Here is a 15514-nt window from a genome sequence, read left to right on the forward strand (position 1 = left end):
TAAATATCCACTTCATCAAATGGAACTCCTGAAAACTTTAAATTCAGTCATCTCTTGCTAAATAAAACTTTATTCCTTTCCTTTGAAGCTTTTCAATTTCGTGGACTTCTTGGCCATTTTTACATACTTAAATGTAAAAATAAAAAGTGATTGACCTAGTTGTATGTAAATTTCTGTATTTAATTAAAAAAAAAAAAAGAATTGCTATCTTCTCACAGCAATGCATCTACGCAGATATCTTAATTGCTCCAGTTATGTCTTCTTGGCACAGTGTTCACTCGCTCACTAGAGATAAGTAGCTTCATATGCCAGTAATTATCCTAGATCATAAACGTGATCGGCCTAATTCTTTGGTTACTAATTTCAGGAATCATAACCAGTTGTTAGAGAGAACCAAAATGGGGCATGCAAATATCATGATGAAAACCCAAGGGGAACAGGTTTGACAAACCCTCAATTTTTCAATGATGGAAAACAAGTTACTTTGCAGCTTCCGTGTCACGGTACAAGACGACAGATTTACTCATTTGAGGAAAAGGAGTCAGATTGATCTTTTTCTCCCAAACAAATAGCTTCAAATGTTTTGTTTTGTTTTTCAAAAAAAAACAAAAAAAAATGGGGAGAGGAATAATGAGCCAATGCACATTGAAAGTGCATACAGAAATACAAAAGGCTTGCAAACTAATTTGGAATGAAATAAAATGTTATAGTTTGTTTTTCTGGCCAAAGATTTCGCTCATACAAGATAATAGAAGCCACTTTCCCCACCAAAACTTATAGCTGCTCTATGCTCCCACTACAATGAGCGCAAGAAAAAAAAATTGATGAAAACTTTCTGTTTCCAGCTGAACTGCAAATCAAACAGGAGAGTATGACGTGCTCATAAACTCATAGACTCATAGCCTTTAAGGTCAGAAGGGACCATTATGATCATCTGGTCTGACCCCCTGCATGATGCAGGCCACAAAGCCGTCCCTACCCTTTCCCTTGACTCTGCTGTTGAAGTCCCCAAATCCTGTGGCTTAGAGACTTCAATTGGCAGAGAATCCTCCTGCTAGCGATCCCTGCCCCATGCTGCGGAGGAAGGCGAAAAACCTCCAGGGCCTCTGCCAATCTACCCTGGAGGAAAATTCCTTCCCGACCCCAAATATGGCGATCAGTAAAACCCCGAGCATGTAGACAAGAGTCTCCAGCCTGACCCTCGTTAGCCATTATACTATTTACCTGCCATGGCATGGTATTCCTTTGACTAAAATCATGTTTTTCCATTAAACCATTCCCTCCATAAACTTATCTAGCTTAATCTTAAACCCAGAGAGGTCCTTCGCCCCCACCGTTTCCCTCGGAAGGCTGTTCCAATATTTCACCCCTCTGACGGTCAGAAACCTTCATCTAATTTCAAGCCTAAACTTCCCCATGGCCAGTTTATATCTTCCCCACGGCCAGTTTATATCCATTCGTGCTCACTTGGGGAAAGCAAATTAACTTAAGCAGTGTTTCTCAAACTGCGGTCGCTGCTTGTGTAGGGAAAGCCCCTGGCAGGCCAGGCCAGTTTGTTTACCTGCCCCGTCCACAGGTCTGGCCGATCGCGGCTCCCACTGGCCACAGTTCACCACTGCAGGCCAATGGGGGCTGCTGGAAGTGGCAGTCAGTAAGTCCCTCAGCCCGCACCGCTTCCAGCAGCTCCCATTGGCCTGGAGCGGCGAACTGCGGCCAGTGGGAGCCACAATCGGCCGTGCGGATGGGGCAGGTAAACAAACCGGCCCGCCAAGGGCTTTCCCTACACAAGCGGCGACCCCAGTTTGAGAAACACTGACTTAAAGGCTTATGAAAAGATTAACACATTGTTCCAAAAAGAGGTGGAAATATATTCCCACCCAGATATTACCGGTTTTAACATATTTAAAAAACACACTTTTTGGAAGCTATACATTTAAAAACGTATTTAGCGATCTACTCTAGAGTAGTATCACAGGACTGATGTGTTTAATGTTTATATCATTGGCTGTTCTTGTATATAAAATGTTCATTGCTAACCAGTAGTTTTGGATACTGTTTTGAAAGTAATATTTCTACTAAGTAAACCAAGCTGAAAGTTTGTTGTTTATGACTTTCCTTTCATCCAGATATGGAACTTGTTAGTCTACTGGATTTGGAATTAAAATTATAAATGCATAGGATCACTGGAGCCATTTTCAAATCACGAAATAGATTGGTAAATCAGTGCTGTGCCAGAAGAATATTTTCTTTTTCCTTGCAGTAATGTTCTCACTTGAGAGGAGAAGAGAAGGTATATACAGCTGCTGGTTTTTGTATACTTATATAGGGCACTAGGTCTGTGTAATACTTTGTTCTTTTTTGGCTTATTATGTGTCACTATATAATGCCTGCATCTGTAATGTTCACTCCATGCATCTGAAGAAGTGAGGTTTTTTACTCACGAAAGCTTATGCCCAAATAAATCTGTTAGTCTTTAAAGTGCCACCGGACTCCTTGTTGTATTTGTGGATACAGACTAATACGGCTACCCCCTGATACTTTATACCATGATTGCTTTACAAATCCTCATTCCTTCCATTGTTAAAAAAATGTAGAAAAATCAAGAAAAATATTAAGTGAATTATGATAATCTAAGTGCTCACCCAGCTGAATTTCCCTCCTGTAGCCACAAAATATCACTGTATCTGATGCAACGGTGTAAAAGTATCTTGAGAAGTGATCACTACATACAAGTTTTTGTGAAAATGCACTTTTTTTTTAAATTACATCTAAGTCACTGCATGAAATGATTATGAAAGCCTATTTGTACCCAGAAATTCTTTCAAACTATCTTTCAATCAATTAAAGGCTCAGAAATAAGAATAAATTTGTTATTTTCATTTACGGTAAGTTTGGCTCTATGATCCATGTTCTTTTAGCAAATTCAATAGAAATTATTTTGCTTTGGGAATTAAAGTCAGGGACTAGAGAATGTTCAGAGCTTAATCTCTTCCTCCTGCTGCTTGCAGCCAATATTCAGTCTGTGTTATTTTTCAGGTGATATATGAAATATTCTCTGTAGGCCACTGCCATTTTTTGCCAGTTAGACACTTGTTTATAGAAGAGCCATTTTATCTTGTTTAAGGAGTTTTGGAATCCTATCCTAGTGAAAACTATGGGGACTGGGTCCTCTGGCCCCTCTAGAATTCTCAGGACTTCTTTTTTTTTCCCCCCTTCTTCAAACATTCCATCCTCTTTCTCGAGGAACTAAGTGTTCTTAGCCATACTGGCAATCACATCCTTGGTCTATTCAACCGGTTTTCTTGCCTCTACATAGCCACATCTACCCAAAATATCAATTGGCAACATCCAATGTAGACTATAAATTGGTAGAATTTTAAAGGAGAATTTTATCAAGATTGGAATCCAGCGATGCTTGCATTTATTGTTTTTGCCATCCATTTTCAGTAGCAGACCTCCCAAAATTCTCCAATTCAGTTAAAGAAGGCTGAAGTGTCAGGCTAATGTGCCTAATTTTTGCTTTGAAATAGTCCTGCTTCAGGCTGTAGTATTTGTCTCTTAGATATTTCTCTCTCTAGGTAGGCATAAATCAAGTATTGGGGAAGAGATTCAAATTAAAACTTCCAAAAGGTCTGGAAAAACAAAAGAAATTTGCAAAGAGACCAACAGAAGCATATCTTCTCGGCTGCTATTCACCAAGCTCCACTTGTGAGCTTATATTTTATCTTAATTTTAAGGTGGAAAATGAGCTTTCCCTCATTTTTTTATATAGTGATTAACTTTCACACCAATGGAATTGATGGCACACACAAAAACTGATACTGCTATCTTGATATTTGTATCTTACCTGCCAATGGGTAATGCATTGCGAATAATCCTCTGGCTACCTCTAGTGTACTCAATGTCCACTGTAATTGGGGCAGAGTAGGTCATATCTCTCAAGCGACACTTAAAAGGAAAGAGATAAATAGTTAGACTTTTTCACCCTTACTTCAGAGTGGAGATTCAAGATCTACTCAGAAGATCCCACTTTTGCCGGGCCTCTCACCTACAACCATGAAGGATGAAAGCAAAAGAGAGCTAGATGGAGTCTCTTCAGTGTCTGTCAAACAAAATCCAAGGAACTCCAAAGTCTTTTTTTTTTTAAAAACAAAAGTTTCAAGACTTCAATAGCAGCCATGGTAACTGCTTCTTCAGATGGAAACATTGTGGCCACATGAAGCAGTTTAACTTTTAAAGCGATGGCACCTTCCTCAAATGCAGGTAGTGCTAATATGTAAAAATTGAAAACTGGATTTCAAGACCATTCCCACTCCCACTGGTGTTCAGATCTGGCGTTTTGATTCAGGCATGTCTCTACGTACTGTATCTTAACAGCAAACAGCATACAGCAATTGAAAGCCTTGTAAGGCAGCCAACATGTAAGATTAAAAAAGGACATTTAGCTAGCTTTTTAATATAATAATGGACAATTATATGGTGCTTCTTTTACGAAAGAGGAGTTATAAAAAAGTTGAAATTTTAAAATGTCCCTTTCTCTCAATTCCCTAAATCCCCACATGCAAGTTCCTCAGATATCAATAGGAGCAGCATGCACAGAGCTAGGGCATAAAATAGTCCAAGGCTCTGTCATTCTGAACGTTCTTGATCCCACCAGTCTTCTCTCCCCAGTCCCCATGCCAGTAATCTAATGTCAAACTAGTTTTGCATAAACATACACGTCTGCAATGTTAATGCAAATGAATCTTGTATCAACAGAAGACTTCAAAGCTACATACTGTATCTTATTCATGGCCTCAGCCCTTGAGTATGTTACCTTCATTTAGGCACATAATTCTCAGGATTCTGATGTACTCGTTGAAGGTTTTGTACAGCTATGAATACAGAATTAACAGTATACGGAGTAAAATGCGGGTTTATGATGGAAGACAGTTTGCCCTATGGGTGGGGACATGTCTATACACAAGATGGGCCCGAAGGATTACTGCATATTGGATGTCTCTTTTTTTCCCCCCTGCTAAAGGCAAACGGTTTCTCCAGTAACAAAAATTAATTTACACCAGCAGTTCTCAAACTTGTTGGTCACGTGGTGCCAGCTCTCCTCCTATTTTCCCGCTGCTAAATGGCAGTAAAAACACAACATTAAATAATCCCTTAATATTACTTGTGTGTGTGAGCAGTTGGGATAATGGTCACAGGAACGGTATGTGATGATGAACAGACAGGGAGGTGGTGATCCATGAGACAATTCCTTTAAAAAGTAGTCTGGATCACAAAAGAACTTGAGAACACCTACCTATATTTTATCCCTTTTAGAAAATAAAATGAACACAAATTCCATGAAGAGCAGAGAGGTGGAACAGGAGCCAGTCAGGTGCTTAAAATCTAAAGTGCATATGTAGGCCCTTAAGTAAATGGTCTGATTTTCAAGAGTGTGGAGGACCTACCAGCTCTCAAAGACAGGTACTCGAAGTCTACAAAGGTGCAAAAAAGATTACATTTAAAGAACATTAAGGATGTTCTGTTGTGGTTAAGGCACTGGATGGGAACCCAGAAACACTAGGTTCTGGGTTCTAGTCCTGGGTTTGTCTCAGACATCCAACATGATACAGGGAAAAACTATCATAATGCACAAGGGACTGAATTAATATTACACAGACAACTTTAATTCTGGCACTTCCTAACTTATGAGTGGTTGATTTTGCAAACTTAATGTTCTTTAAAAGCTGTTTTTTCTATGAAATATGAATATATATTCTCTCATACAATATTCATTTTGGTTTATCAGGAGGGCCTGCTGCTTTAAACCGGAAGAAGATATTTTTAAAAAAATGAACAATTACTTATTCAGGTATTTAGTCACTTCACAACTACTGGGGTGATTTTCTTTCAATTACAATCTTAACTAATAATGCCTTCTTTTCCCAAACTAGGAATATACCTGGCCATTATAAGAATCTTTCCTGATAGCAAAGAGATCCTGGGCAGGAAAAACTACACAACATCTACCCACCCACTCCCAACAGTAAACATGAAATGAAATCCACAGTTGGATTCACTATTACCTCATGAGGAGACACAGGTCTCGTTACATTAAAGCTTTCTTCAACATCTGGAACTCCCACATAGATATTGAGGTATCTGTAATACAAACATTGCTATTATCAACCACTAAGATATTTGTGTGGTAGAACTGAAGGAAGCAGAGTCCATTTTTCAACACAATTCATTTTGATAATCTTCCATTTTAATAATAAACAAATAGCAACTGTCTTCCCAGAGTATCCCATAGCGCTTGAGCTACGCTCTATCCGGAATTTTGAAATAAATCTTGGAATTCATATACAAAAATAAAAGCAAAGTTACCGTTGCAAATTAAGAGCTGTATTGGGCCCTCAACTATGAGAATTCACCAAACTACTGAAAAACCATCGCTGCAATGTCTTTTTACTGCATTGCTATCAATTCTGTTTAATGGGGTCACTCAAAGCTCTATAGTGATCTCTTTTTTGGAGTGTCGTTTACCTCATCCTACTCAAGTATAATCACAGTGTAACCACACGTACATTTTTATAGTCAATTACAAATTGTTACGCAAGATAATACTTATACTGCTACCACCAATACAGAAATCAACCTTATGCTTACTTCAAATACCACATTGGGTCAGCATCACTTGTGACTTTTTCATTGGCTTTCATGATTTTCTTTATCTGCAAAAGAGGAAAAAAAAGAATTGAGTCATGTGACTTTTGTAAATTTAGGCCTATTCCCTTCCCAGCAAGGAAGCATACCTCTACATTGATGAAATAGTTGAATGAGTCTATGTGCTGCTTCACAAGTCCTTTCACCTAAAATAAAACAACACATATACAGCAGAATTAGCCTCAGGAAAATTGGTCACAAAAGCAGTGCAGAAATTAATATGTAGGAATTCATTTTACTTATAATAGTTTCTGGATCAACTTTAAGGTTTTTTAGCTGAGGAGTTTCTGAAAACCCACAGGGTGACCAGCCTGATTCTACACTACGTCTCCAGGTTTACGCCAGCATAACTCCACAGATTTCAACAAAGCCTCAACTGAAATGTACTAGTTTTATAGCACAAACTGTGCATATAACTGAACCTCATAAGTTTGCATGATTAATGGGGAAAACAATTGTGAATTAACATTTTTTGCCACTTTGCCATTATGGCAGATGCCTGGCATATTAACCATTTGTCAGATGTGAAGACAGAAGAACTGTGGGATTAAAGGAAAAGGTCAAGGAGCAGACTCAGGTTTCAGCTATAAGGTGGGGGAGAAAAAGGGAGAGGTCCAGCAAGATGTGAGAGACTGAATGAGGAAAAAAGCCTCAGACAACCTGCCCCAGAGACACTAGAGTTCGGGGAGGAATGTAATAAGTAAGGTTAAGATTCTGTCATGGGTATTTTTAGCAAAAGTCAGGGACAGGTCGTGGGCAATAAACAAAAATTCACAGAAGCCTACAACCTGTCCCTGACTTTTACTAAAAATCCCCTGGGGCTAGGGTGACCAGACAGCAACTGTGAAAAATCGGGACGGGGGTGGGGGAGTAATAGGAGCCTATATAAGAAGAAGACCCAAAAATCGGGACTGTCCCTATAAAATCGGGACATCTGGTCACCCTACCTGGGGCTTAGGGGGAAACAAATAGAGCACTGTCGCTTGCAGCTGCTTCAGCCCCCCCTGGTGGTGGCTGCTACTCTGACAGCACCTGCTTCGGCCCACCCCAAGGCTGGCTGTCGCCCGTGGCTTCTGTTCTGGTGGCACCCAGGCTGACTGCCGGCATCTGCTCCAGTCCCACTGCTGCTCCTGAGGAAAAGGGTGACTGCCGCTGCTCCAGCCCCAGGGATGCTCACCCAACCCCAGCCGCTGTTTCAGGCTTGGGGCTGCTGCTCCAGTGGCCCTGGGGCTGACAGCTGTTCCAGCCCTGCCCCAGAAGTAGTCACGGAAATCATGGAAAGTCACAGAATCTGTGACCTCTGTGAATCTTATCCTTAGTAATAAGCAAGTACCAGGAGACACAGACATGAAACTAGTAGCTTCTAGGCCTATCCCGCAGGAGAAACTTTAACTAAACTCCAGACAGAGCCTCCCATCTGCTTGCCGAGCAGGAAGCATAATCCTACCAGCACTTACACCACCCAGTGCTTATTGATGGTTCAGAAGCCGGACCCACCAGACATCAACATGTAGAAATCAATGCTGCAGTTGTTCAAGATTCAGTTTAATCAATGCAAGCATTAGAAAGGTTGTACTGTATTATAAAAAATGGAAGGTAAATATAACGCACTGCATTTATTCATTTTTTTTAAACATAGCATCTCTAAGGGACACTGGATCTCAGTACTCCACGGAAATAATTAGCCACAAGCTGCAAAGGAAAGGAAGCTTTCATAGGGGAAGGTTTGTCCAGTGGTTAGGACTATCTATATCTAGATACACTGCTACCTCAATATAACACTACCCGATAGAACACGAATTCTGATATAACGCGCTAAAGCAGTGCTCCGGGGGGGCGGGACTGCGCACTCCGGTGGATCAAAGCAAATTCAATATAACGCGGTTTCACCTATAACCACGGTAAGATTTTTTGGCTCCCAAGGACAGCGTTATATCAAGGTAGAGGTGTATATATAAGCAAATGGAAACATACAAATATAATTCACTTTATGAAAATGTTTTAAGGTTCCCTTTAAAATTAATTGAAAGCAATAGCTAACTCAAGAGTTACCCAGCTGGCTCCACACTGATTAAAAGTCTAGAAAACATGACCTATAAAAAAAAAAAAAAAAAGATTGAAAAATTGCATTTGTTTAGTCAGAGGAAGAGAAGATTGACAGGGAACATGAGAGCAGCCTTCAAAAGTATGTAAAATGTTTTTTATAAAGAGAAGGGTGATCAGTTGTTCTCCTTGTCCACCGAGGACAGGGCAAGAAGTAACGGGCTTAAAATTGCAGCAAGAGAGATTTAGCTTGGACATTAGGAAAAACTTCCTAACTGTAAGGGCAGTTAAGCACTGGAATAAATTAATAAGGGAGGTTGTGAAATCTGTCATTGTAGGATTTTAAGAACAGTTTAAACAAAACAACTGTCAGGGATGGTCTAGATAATACTTAGTCCTGCCTCAGCACAAGGAAATGGACCAGATAACCTACTGAGGTCCCTTTCAACCCTACATTTCTATGTAGTCCCCATGGATTTAAGGAAAGCAATACAACAAAAAATGACTCCCAGACAAAATTATTTTGATATACAACATTTTACAAAAACTCAGCATATGAACAATGAATGAAAATGTAGAACCTACAAAATACGTGGTTCTATCACTATTTGTCTAACTTTTAAACTTCTTTCAGAAGACATGAACAGAGATTTATCAAAAATTTGACTCCAACACAAAAATCACAATACGCAGCATTTATATTGTATGGTGTCGGCACAAACACAATGCTACGTAACAAAAGGACACAGTGAAGGATGTAGACTTTTGAGGTAAAGCATGCAGTAAATTGCATCTCCTCCACCCACGCCTGCAGAACCAGGACACTGGGGTACATGGGCCCAACAGCCCTCCCCCAGTAAGAACATTCTTACAGCCTCGGGAATTCTGATGATGTCACTAGTTCAAGCCTCTGCAAGTAGTTTGTGGGGGCGGCTGGTAGAGATGTAAGGAAGGGGTCGTAAATGAGATGGGTATTAGGTATTGGGCAGGCCCACGGTACCATCACAGCCCTGGGCCAGAATGACATTAAAGCACATAAATGACTGCTGGACTTTGTTCTTCTGCACTGGATACATGCAGGGACCCATTCTGCCCCCATGCAGAAGCAGAGGTAGTGAGAGACTCCTGGTGGTTTAACAGCCCTACATAGGGGGAGGAGCAGGACTGTCGTGGAGCAGGAGTTGTGGGGTATATTGAAAAGGGAATTAATAATACTAGATTGCAGAGAGTCTATATAAAAGTGAAGGAAAAAAGACAATGCAATAAGAATATAAAAATAGGCAGTGCACCCACGGTCACTTTGGAAGGGACTGCAGTGATGATGCTACAGGAGCAAAGGGGGCTGTGGTTTGACAGAGAATTTATAAAGTGCTAATATTAAATGTTTACATCTAGTTGTGCACATTAGCAGCTTAGATTGCCATCTGCACGGTATTGTTACTGTCAGAGTCATCCTACCTCCTACTTATTATTACTCACAGTTTGTGAGTTAGCTTTGCAGATTTGGGTCCTAAACACTTATGAGAGTTGTCCCTGAGTTCAGCAGAGCTACTCACATGCACGAGTGAAGTCATGCATGCATGCATCTTTGCAGGATCAGGATTTTAGATTGCATGCTCTATGGGACAGAGACCATATCTACCTAGTAAATGTTTTACAGACCCTAGACCAATGAGCTAGATTGGTACTTTGGGTAACACTGAAATAAAAAACAAACCAAAAATCACTGCCTGTATTTCATAAACTACTGTTTCAAACTGGCTAAAAAAATTGACTACCTCTAGAGAGAGACTGCCTCAAACTATTCCCTTTGAGATTAATCAAGAAACTTTCATTTATGTAATAGGCTTGCCTCTCATATTATGGGGGCAGGAAATGGATGACTGTAGAGAGAATGCAAACTCCAGATGCAAAGGGGACAGATGGTCTGGGAAATAACAGAGGAAAAGACATAGAAGAAGGTTAAAAAAAAGAGGAAAGGCAGAAAAAAGAAAAAATAATGGACTTGATAAAGAGGGAAAATGTTGTAGGGAATAATCAAATAAAAAAACAGAAAAAAGCCTGAAACAAAATGAGAACTTTTGAGGTTAATCAGAGAAAGGGAAGCTTTCTGATGCTCTGGAGGGTGGACTTAGGAGCATACAGGATTGGAGGAAGGTCTGGCTATACAAGGCATTAATGGATTGTGAGAGGTTGGGCTGCCATGAATTAGAGTTGGGAGAGGAGAAAGAGAGACCATTGGGAGTCCCTACTTTTACAAGCAAAGAAACTAAATGTGAGAACGCAAGGGTTTTGGTTGTGCTGAAGGACAAGGGCTGAAAATAAAAAGTTTAGAGAATCTGCAAGAATGTGCAATGCTGACATAGGATTTTAAAATGAATGCATTAGGTTTTAAGATTAAAACACAGTTCTGACCATCTTTTATCTTGTCAAAACAGTGTCTGTAGCAAATCAGTCTTGCACTAGTTAAATTGTTTTCAGTTGAAGAGCTTGAACATTCATGTACAAGTGAAACATATAAAGCAACACTGACCTTTAGAAAAGCTGGAAGAAGCCTCCATTTTTCCTAAAAACAAAAAAAAAACAACCACAATTTGAAATAGCTGCAGGAGTGTACCTAACAAAAAATGTAAAAAACCTAATCATTATTCTTCTACCTAGGGTGGCCAGGTGTCCAGTTTTCGACCAGAAAGTCTGGTTGAAAAGGGGACCTGATGGCATCCAGTCATATCTACTGACCAGACACTCAAAGTCCAGTTACTGCAGGCAGGGAGGCGGGAAGGCGCCAAGTCATCACCCACGCCAGCCCCTACTCAGCCAGGGCCTTCTTCTACCTGCGTCTGGCAGCTGCAGCTCCCAGTCCCAACTCTGCAGGTGAGTCCCTCCTGACCCATGCAGGGGAGGAGGGGGTAAAAAGGGGAAATGCAGCAAGAGATGGATGGAGGGGGAAAGAGGAGCAAATGGGGGGGGGGGCCTCAGGAGAAGGGGGGGGGCGGGGGGGGCCTCAGGGGAGGTTCTGCATTCCTGCTGGAGTGTCCAGTTTTTATATATTACAAAGTTGGCAATCCTACTTCTACCATTAAGACTATTTAAAGTCAAGTCAATGTAGAGAAGAGGGACTGTAACTAGTCAATCAAAATTAGTAATATGAACAAGCAAATGACAATTTAAATAATCCAGTAATCTATGTGTGCAATACAAACTATATTCAAGGCACAGACAAAGGGATACGGTTAAATTAGTCAATTTAAAAACAAGTTAACAAAATACAAGTTTCTGAGAAAACACCTCTTAAATACTATGTCCTGATTTATTTAAAAAAAAAAAGAAAAGAAAAAAAGCCACTCCTTTAAAAAAGTTTAAGTGTTTTGTTTTCAACGAGAGAGAAAACTATGGTCCTAATCCTACAAATGCTAATGCACATAGCCAAACACAAAACACTGTCAAAACTGAAAAAATACTTATTCCTGCTAACTTCTTTCAGCTGTACAGTAATCTCAAGTATTACGGTAGTTAAAAAGTAGGTTCAAAACATTCAGACAAACGTGACTTGCAGGTTAACAAGTTATGTCTAACTTTATAGGTACCTAAAGAGTCAAAGACAGCTAAGATCCTGAACATTTAATAATATATTCAACTGGTCTGTGCAATTCTAAAATGCACTAAAAGTAAGTCAAAAAACTGTTATTGATATATCCTATATTGGAGTCCCAGCTATTGTTTGTACCACTTGCTTTCAAAGACATGAAATTCAGTTGACTTTTATTCAGTCTTTATTTATTTATTTATTCGGTCTTTATTTAGTCTAACTTTGTTTTTCATATTTCAACAGGAGAAAGATAAAAAACATAAAATAAAGGGAACAGCTTAATGTTTACATTTCAAATCTAGGGAGGAAGAAGTGAATGCAAATCAAGTTAAATTTTTCCACCACTGTTTAAAAATAAATCTTGCTGTATCACAACAAACTATTTTGGTATGTAGTAGTATGCATAAACATGAGCATGGAGGAAGGTGGGTTCAATAAACGGTTATAACTTTGCGCAGTTTGCCCTGTAGGATAAACTTATGTGCATCACAAGTAAATTTGGCCTCAAATTAGTTTCAGGGCAGCTGTACAAATACAGGACCAACTAAGTATCAGAGGGGTAGCCGTGTTAGTCTGAATCTGTAAAAAGCAACAGAGAGTCCTGTGGCACCTTTAAGACTAACAGATACAGGACCAACTAAGTAAAATCAGGATGGGCCTACATACAGTGCAAGTGGCAGCCTCAACCCTCTTGCAAGTACTATATGTGGGCTTGATTCCATGAAGCACCAGGCACCCACAATTCATTGAGCTCAGTGGAAACTAAGGTGGCTCAACACCTTGCAGGTAGGATGACCACCTTTCCCTAACTGGATGGCACAGTCCCAAAATGTATATTTCAAGTCCTGGTCCCAGGCTGAATGACTCTGGGACAGCTTTTGTTCCCAATTCCCTGCAGTGCTACTCTGCATCTGCCCGAGGCTTAGGGACAGCCTCAGCCTCTTCGCAGTCGCGGGCGCTGAGGTGGGCCGTAGCCTCCTCTCGCCACGAGGCCCTGCCCCCTGCGCCTCCTCTTCCCCTTGAGGTCAGAAGCCAGAGCTGGGCAATAGTAAGAGCTGCCCACGGAGCCTGGGCACGTCCCATGGGGGCGGGGACACATCAGGTACTATTCTTGGGCACCCTGACCCCCTCCACCCAGGGTAGGTGGAGAGTCCGGGGCTCCCTGGGTGGCTCTTAGCACAGTCTGCTCCACCTTCCAACCTGGCCAAGGGACAGGGCCCGGGGGGAAGAGGAAGAGCAGGGGCAGGGCCACAGAAGGGGTGGGGTTCTTGCATGTGTCTTCTTTTTGCACTTTGAAAAGGTGGCCACCCCACTTGGAGGATGAGGCCCTAAAGGGAGCACATGATGAGTTAACTTTGCAATGGGATACAGTACTGGGCTCTTTGCCTTATGTGAGTAGCAGCTACTGATGCAGTCACTATCAGCACAGTGTCGGATATGTTTCAGAGGTGGTAACACGGCAATGAGTCATTGGTTTAAAGGCTAAATTTCTGACATCCCCCTTCTATCCACTAAACCCCTACCAAAAAAAGGGGGTGGGGAATTAAAATCTAAAAATGTCAAAAACAAAGCCCCTAACCCATGCAGTGCTTTTACCCTGAAAAAGGAGAAGTGCCAGAGACTCCACAAAGTCCAGGAGGAACATTGCTATTGATTGTACGTGGAAGGGGCTCAAGTACTGTGGTGATGGGCAGCAGTGAAAGGTAGATACAGGGTTGGATAGGCAGATTTCCATAGGGGTAGGTAGGAGCCAGGCTCTGTGTGTGTCACCCTCTACAAGCGTTATAGAGACTGAAATTACACTGCGTTAGGAAGGCTGCTAACTGCCCCACGTAGACAAGGCCTGCGTGTCTCACGTCGTGTTAGGCGGCCTAATCACGGGCGGCTAACACGACCCTGCACGCCCCTGCCCTTGCCCACGCTGAGTGTGTCACTCCAACACCGAGCAGCAGGGGCACTCACTGGCCTTGTAATATCCTGGGGCAGCCAAGGTCCCCTGGGGCAAGGCTGGGAGCCCTCTACCAGCTGCTGGGCTCAATGGCAAGGGAGGCTGCACAGCACCTAGCAGCACCAGGCCGTGCGCCCCCCTGCTAGCATCTCACTGGCTACCATGTCACTGGCACCAGGCCCGGGGGCTGCCAGGCAGAGCAGCCAGCCTGGAGATTGTGGAAAGGGGCAGGCCAGCGTGGATTGATCCCGCGCATGCGCCACAGGTGACTCGGGACCCAGGTGCCTGGAGTCCGGAAAGCCCACGGGAGAGCCGAACCTAGGGGTTGCGCGCATGCGCAGCAGGGGATGCTGCTGAAAGACCTGGGGCTGAAGCAGGAGCCTCTGCGCAAGCGCAACAGGGGCCTCGGCGAGACAGCTCGCGGGGGCTCCGCCGCTCGTTGCCATAGCGGAGCGAGCTCCTCCTCCGAAGGCTGCGGCGCCTTTATGCCCCCTCCACTCGCTCACCTCCACCGTGTTCACGGGAGCCGCCGCCTGCTCCGCGGTCAGAGTCCCCAGCTCGGCCGCTAACGCGTCCATGGCGAGCGCGGCAGAGACACGAGCCGGGAGGGAGCTGGCGGACGCTCCGCGCGATGGACCCGCTGTGCGGCGATGCAATCTGCCCCCACTACAACAGAGGCGCCGCGGGACCGTTCCGCTTCTTTTAAAGAGCCCGCGGGGGGGGGGGGGGAGAGATGACCCGCCCGCCCGGAGCGAGCTGCTGGTCCTGGCCCAGGAGCTCGGAAGCTGGGGGAGGGAAAATGCCCCCCTGAAACGCTCAGCACAAACCTCGCTCCCCAGAGACCGACTCTGAGCCTCACCCCCCGCCCCTAAACATAAGGGATGGGTCTGGTGAGAGGCTTGGAGAACTGCCCTAAACCTGATGTGACGTGATGGGGGGCAGCAGGTTCCCTCTCTCAGAACAGCTCCTCCCCTCCCCCGCACCCCAGCCAGCCTGGGGTGGCATTTCAGTGCGACTTGTGCCATGGAAAGTTAAACTGTCTTCTACTGTTCACCCACCAGGGGGCGTTGTGTATAAAAGACTTTATTTAAATGAAGTTCAGCCCTGCTGGGCAGAGCACACGGATGAACACGCCTGGTACAAACGAAGCTCTGTAGCCAGCAGCTCATATCCCTGCATAAGTATGTGACAGTATTGCATAGGACAAGTCCCTTTGTTATTATTTGAAG

General features: G+C 42.9%; 1 protein-coding gene across 1 annotated transcript in view; it reads right to left on the minus strand.

Annotated features, from left to right (window-relative positions):
- Nucleotides 1-14901, minus strand: part of POLR3B (RNA polymerase III subunit B) — a 133492-nt gene extending 118591 nt beyond the window's left edge. The window contains exons 1-6 of the mRNA XM_034778223.1: nucleotides 14792-14901; nucleotides 11282-11314; nucleotides 6795-6851; nucleotides 6649-6713; nucleotides 6066-6141; nucleotides 3848-3948 (exon numbers count right to left, since the gene is read on the minus strand). Coding sequence (XP_034634114.1) covers nucleotides 3848-3948; nucleotides 6066-6141; nucleotides 6649-6713; nucleotides 6795-6851; nucleotides 11282-11314; nucleotides 14792-14863 — 404 coding nt within the window. The 5' untranslated portion in view covers nucleotides 14864-14901. The remainder of the gene's footprint in view (nucleotides 1-3847; nucleotides 3949-6065; nucleotides 6142-6648; nucleotides 6714-6794; nucleotides 6852-11281; nucleotides 11315-14791) is intronic.
- Nucleotides 14902-15514: the final 613 nt, after the last annotated feature.

This window comes from Trachemys scripta, chromosome 1, assembly GCF_013100865.1.
Source record: "Trachemys scripta elegans isolate TJP31775 chromosome 1, CAS_Tse_1.0, whole genome shotgun sequence".
Classification (NCBI taxonomy): domain Eukaryota; kingdom Metazoa; phylum Chordata; order Testudines; family Emydidae; genus Trachemys; species Trachemys scripta.